The following is a 6,213-nucleotide window of genomic DNA, read 5'->3' on the forward strand; positions in this document are numbered from 1 at the left end:
TACAGAATACCCCATCAGAGAACAAGAAATCCGAGTGATGGAGTGTATTCCTATTGAATGACTACTTGAAAATTGAGCAACTTATTTGCCTCATTTCCCAGATTCCTTGGGCAAAACTCATTTGAATTCTGAAGTGAAGAACAAATGTCCATTCCTTACACCTTTCTAGTGTCAAGATGATTGTGGTTTCAATTCCCAGAGAAAAAAAAAGTTGACCTTGCCTTCTGATTTTTTTTCTCTCTCTCTCTCTCTCTCAAAACAACTAAAGTCAGATCCTGACTGCTAAGAGCATGCATATTTAAATCACTTCCCCTCCATTAACATTAAAAAGAACCATCCAGGCCCAAAAGAGCTGCAATGATTTTTTTTTTCTAGCTAAAGGCTAATCATTCTACAAATAATTTGCCCAGTGACCGTAGTCATTCATAACATGTATTTGCAAAGCACACTTTAAGCACACTGCCTTTCATTCGTATTATCTCTTTTTAATAAGAAGGATGCATATCGAGAATGTAGAAACTGGAAATTATTTCCACAGCTTAAAGAATAAGAGAACGCTGGTTCAGGTGTTTTTGTTTTTTTCTTCAAAGATGGAAATCTCGCCAAAAAAAAAAAAAAAAAAAAAATGCACTCGAGTCTGTGAACTAGGTACAGGAGCAGGGTACCCAACCGGCTAGACTGCTATGCACACAACGCCCACGCCCACGTTACCATTTTAAGATACTGTCAATGCTCAGTTAAAAATAAGACTTACTTAGGAGGAAAAAAAAAAAATGCAGCTAAACTTTTATTGAAGCCTAGCCAGTAGCTGGAATATCTTGTGTATTAGACATTCAATAGAGTTCACTGGGAATGGTCTTCACAATGCATTCGTCTAAACCGCTTTAAATATTGTTAAAAGCGCATTCAAGCGCCTTTCCTGAGTTCTAACTGGGATTAAAAAAAAAAAAATTTTTTTCCTGATCTCCAACCAAGAACTGTCTCTTATTTTCCTACCAAGAAACTCGGCCACATAATTTTAAAATACAAATTACTGCTATGCTTCCATTCTGAAGCCAAATCCTCACACCTTTTCTAATTTATTTAAAAGTTCCTTCCTCACCAAGGAAAACGCCCGACGGAAAACAGGAACACATGCAAATGTTAAGATCTCAAGACACTCAGAATGCCTTTTCCTTAGGCTTCAGAATCTGTCCCCTGTAAACCGCTGGTGGAATTATTCGTGGCTTAAAGGTCCCCCGCGTGGCTCACAGCAGAGCGCTGTGGGGGGAGGGGTGGGCGAGGGAAGCCCGAAAAAGCCACACCGGGTCGCCGCCCCACCCACGCGCGCTGTGAGATCGCGCTGCTCTGTGAGGGCGAGCTCTCTACCTGCAGCGCCTGTCTTGCGTGGGGCACCGACCTGGATCCCTACTGGCTAAGTCCCCGCGGCCAGCGCCCGCGCCGTAACGGTTTCTGTGGGTCTAGAGTCGGGCTGTTGGGCACCGAGTTTCAATTCACTGCTGAAGGGCTCCTCGGTCGCGGGCGCCGCGGCCCCGGGGAGTTGGGCTTGCCGCGCGGGACACCACGAGGGACAAGCTGGCGGGGGGAGGGAGTGGGGGAGGGGAGGGCTGGACCGGGCTCCCGGAGGCAAATGCTCCATCAAAGAAACCAAAGCCACCCTGCACCGTGGAGGCGGCTCCAGGCGCATTTGCTTTCCTCTTGCCCCACCCGCGTGGATAACGCTGAAGGGCGCGGCCCTCTCCACTCGTATCTCATTGAGCGCGCGCGCGCGCAGCGATGCCGCCCGCGGATGGGGGTGGAGATTTAAAAAAAAAAAAAAGCCAAAGCCAGAAGCGGAGGCCTAGCCCTGTGGACATTAGCTCCAGACTTGCTACGCACCGACCAGCGCGAAGCCCACGGCGGGGATGGAGACGCAGGGCGGGGTGAGAAGGGAGGACACCGGTCTGCCACCTATGGCAGCCTAAGGGCTCCAAAAAGCGGCATCCGCCCTCTGCGACCCGCGTCCGCTGCGCAGTGAACACGCGGCCCCCGGGTGGACTTAAGAGAGAATATGGGCCATGCGAGCTTCTATCAGATCCTGCTGATTTATTAAAATCAAGACACAGACTTCAGCACACACACAAAAAAACCCAAAAACCCCGGCGGTGACTTCGACAGTGCATTGAGTCTGCTTCGCCACCATTTGCTACTAAATATGCAATGGTCTGTTTATTTAGATTATATTGCACAAAATGAGAAAATTTTAAACTATGTGCCTTTCCTTTTTCTTTTTGATAAAAATCGCGTATCCAGTTTCAAACCTTCCGTCTGGGGCCCCGTCCACACATCACAGCGATGAGATACATAGGTCCTACTATGATACAGTACATACAGTCTTAAACTAAGAACAGCTCTGAGGTCTAGGTCACCATTTTCAATAAATCTTTACCTACAAATATTGAACAAATCTCTACTATAGCTGTACAAAAAAAGTTTGCTTTTTTTTTTTTTTTTAAAACCACAAGGCCTTTAGATGCAAGGATTACTTTTAAATTTTTAATCCTTTTAAACCAGGACATAACGTACCAACATATTTGCATGCTAAAAACAAAAAAAGAAAAACAAAATTAAGAAGAGAAAAAAAAGAAAAATCAAAAGGGAAGAAGTGCCTGAAAGTCTTACTGAAAAAACACAGCAAGATTGTTCCCTTTCACTGTACAAAAATACGCCTGAAAATATATTAATTTTTAAAAAAGATTGAGGTCTGTTATGTATCAAAAATGTTTCAATACCTTTTTTGTACTGAGGTCTAGGCTGTAAGGTATTCAATCAAGGAGGTATAAGGGAACGAGTTACCAAAAAAAGGTTGCCAAGTAGAAATCACATTTGTAAAACCATAAACAATTGGATCTGAAAAGTAAACTCTGGTCTTAAGTCAGTTCACAGTTATGATTTTTGTAAGCGTTTGTACAGACTGCATTTTTTCAAGCTCCCTGCAGTTTAAGAAATCGGATGCATAGAAGACATCAGCTTTCTCCCTCCAAAAAAAGAAAAGAAAATAAAAAGGTTGCAATGGTCCCTTTTTGTGTTTTTCTTTTTTTTTTTTTTTAAATCACCAGTTCCTTTTTAAATCTCTTAAGAAAAAAAAAAATCAACTCCCTAGAGTAACAGTTGTGCCGTCTAAAGGGTCCTCTGCCGATGTCTTTCAGACTTCAAAGAGCCACAAGCTTCAAACAGCGCCTTCCGGAGCGGGGCCTCCTCCCCTCCCCCGCCCGGTCCCCTCTGCCTTTGTTGCAATCACGAATTTCAGGAAAAAGAAATAGAAATTACAAAACACGTTTTTTTTTTTTTTTTACGGGTGGGGAAAATCACAACTCCAGACTAGGTGTGCAACTACCTTGAGACACGATAAAGGACGGGAAGAGTGGGGAGACCAAAAAATTTTAAAAAATTAAAAATTTAAAGAAAAAAACTGGAAAATCTGTTTAAAACTACTCATTTCACTTTAACTCCAACAACATTTCATCACCGTTTCCAATTTCTCTGCGCCACATCTCTGACCATGAGCATCTTCTCCCCCTCCCCCCACCATCCTCTTTATCCTGACCGCCACGACTGCCTCCCGAGGAGCCCTGCGCCCCTCAATACGTGAACACCAGGTCGGAGAAGTTCGCCTCCAGCCAGTCCCCCGCGATCATCTCGCTCAGCTCCGGCGTGCAGTAGTCGGGGAACTCGAAGTGGGAACCCAGGCTGCCCTCGCTGAAGGAATCCAGGTCCTTATCCACCAGCGACAGGGACAGGTTTCCCGCCGCTCCCGCGCCCAGTGGCTGCTCGCAGGCGCTGTGCGCGCCCTGGGAGAAATTCAAGCTCAGGTCGAACATGAGGTCGTCGGCATCCTCGGCGCCGCTGCCGCTGCTGCTGCCGCTGGATGAGGAGGTGGACACGCAGCGGGAGGACGCGGGCGACAGCGCGGGAGGCGCGGGCGGAGGCTGCTGCTTGGTGATGTTCTTGAAGCTGTAGTAGAGCCGGCCGCCCGCGCGCACTTCGTCGTACAGGCTCGCGCCCTCGGGGGACTCGGCGGCACTGCTGAGCGTGGGGCTGGCGGGGACCTTGGCCACGCTGTAGCGCCTCAGCAGCTGAGGGGGCTGCTGCTGCGCCGGCGGCGGCAGCAGGTGCGAGTGCGCGGGCTCGTCCTCGTCGTCGTCAGCGTCCGGCTTGGGCCGTAGCTGCAGCTCGTCATCCTCGTCCTCTTCTTCATCGTCGTCGTCCAGGAAGACGCACTTGGCTGCCTTGCCCGCGCCGCAGTCCCCGGGCTGCGCCGCCTTGCCCGCGCCCGCCTTGCCCGCAGGCGCCTTGAGCTTGGCGCACTTCTTGCCGGGGCCCTTGGCTGCCTTGGCGCCCGTCGCGCTCTTGTCGGGGCTCTGGCCCGCGCTGGGCTTGGCCGCTGGGTCTGTCTTGGGCTTTTTGCGCGGCCGGTACTTGTAGTCGGGATAATCAGCCATGTGCTTGAGGCGCAGGCGCTCCGCCTCCCGGATGAACGGGATCTTCTCGCTGTCCTTCAGCATCTTCCAGCGCTTGCCCAGCCTCTTGGAGATCTCGGCGTTGTGCATGTCGGGCGACTGCTCCATGATCTTCCTGCGCTCGATCTTGGACCACACCATGAAGGCGTTCATGGGCCGTTTGATGTGGCCCGACGCCGTCTTGCACCAGTCCGGGTCGCTCTCGTCCAGGGCCACCGGGCTGCACGCCATGAACTCGCCCTCCTCGGTGTCCAGCGCGTCCCGGGGCAGGTTGCTCTCGGCTTCCGAGCTCTCGGCCTGCTGCACCATGGTCCGCGGCGGGGCTGGGCGCTCGGTCTCCTTCGCGGGCGCCCCTCCCCCTCCCGCCCCTCCACCTTCTCCGGCAAGTTGCAAAGTCCTTGGCCGCGCGCGTCCGCGGCTGCCCCCCTCCCCCCCGGCCCCGTTCCCTGCTGCGGCGGCGGCTGCGGCGGCGACCGGAGAGGAGGCGGCGGCGGCCCGGGACCCGCGCTCGCTCTCTCACTCGCTTAATTTCTCGCTCTCTCACTCCTGGCAGCCGCCGCAAGCGCCGGACCCCAAGCACTCCCAGGCGCGCGCGCTTCTTCTGCAAAAAGTTGAGGGCTCTCTCTCAACTCGTTATCAGGGTGTCATATGGGTGACATCACTACTCCCACCAGCCAATGGCTGGTCCCGACTCCGCCTATCTCCCGTTATTAACCACAGGCCCCACCTCCAGCCCCGCCTCCTGGCCAGTTTGCAAAGATGGGGGGCGGGGGGGAGTTGTCTAGAAATATGTTATTTTTTTCAAAAGAAATCCGCGAGTGCGCACAGCTGCGAGTGTCCCCGGGGCGGACGCAGGACGGAGCGAGAGACGACAGCGCGGACTCAAGGGCGCGGGACGATGGACTGAACCCCGATGCAGATACACCCACCCGGGCACCGCGAGTGGGTGCCCCTGCTCATCCCGGGCGCGTCGCGCCCTAAACCCGCGCGCGATCGCGCTGCGCCGCTACCCAGCGGAAGGTGGCGCTTCGACACCGCGCGGCACCGCGCACGTGGGCTCATCCTCCGGTTCCTTTTCTCCCCCTTTCTAGAGCCCGGCCGCCGGGCCCTCCCTTCCCCCCGTCCCCGCGCACCCGCAGGGTTTTGTCCCGTCTCTCCCCCGCTCGTTTTCCCTCCTGGATCACGCGCATCTCCCGGTTCGGCTGGAGTAACGGTCTGCGGAGACCGCCGTGTCCGGGCGGCTCCGGAGCGGTTCGGAAAGGAGTTCACGGATTCAGGCCGGACGGGTGAACAGGCCCGGGACTCAGCATCGCCGCCCGCCGCCCCTCCCCCACTTTCTACTCCATAGGCCTCCTCAACTCCCCCGCGTCCCGCCTCCTCTGCCCATCACCCACGCCCTCCGCCCTTGCAGCTCGGTCCTGAAACCCTAGCTCTGCCTCCCAGCACGCACCTTCTGGGTCATTTGCTATTTTAACCCAACGGTACAAACCAAAGCTAAAATGAAGTGTACTCTCGTTTAAAGCGAAGATATTTCTTATTTGCCTGTTAAGGCTGCCGCTGGAGTGGCGGCTCCAGCCTACTGGTTTTGCCGGGCTCCTTGGAAACTCGCTTTTCTTTGTGTTGTCTCTTACCCACCTATGGCTCTTCTGAGGACAATGAAACGAAGCCTTTCTGCTTTCTGTTTAACGTGGCTGCTCACCCTGTTTTCCTCATA

At 53.1% G+C, this 6,213-nt stretch overlaps 1 protein-coding gene across 1 annotated transcript; it reads right to left on the minus strand.

Moving 5' to 3' along the window:
• Nucleotides 1–249: 249 nt before the first annotated feature.
• Sox11 (SRY-box transcription factor 11) lies at nucleotides 250–5,113 on the minus strand. The gene has a single exon (XM_021202179.2). The coding sequence runs from the start codon at nucleotides 4,806–4,808 to the stop codon at nucleotides 3,621–3,623; it is 1,188 nt and encodes a 395-aa protein (XP_021057838.1). The 5' UTR covers nucleotides 4,809–5,113; the 3' UTR covers nucleotides 250–3,620.
• Nucleotides 5,114–6,213: the final 1,100 nt, after the last annotated feature.

The sequence above is a fragment of the Mus pahari genome, chromosome 7 (assembly GCF_900095145.1).
Source record: "Mus pahari chromosome 7, PAHARI_EIJ_v1.1, whole genome shotgun sequence".
NCBI lineage: Eukaryota > Metazoa > Chordata > Mammalia > Rodentia > Muridae > Mus > Mus pahari.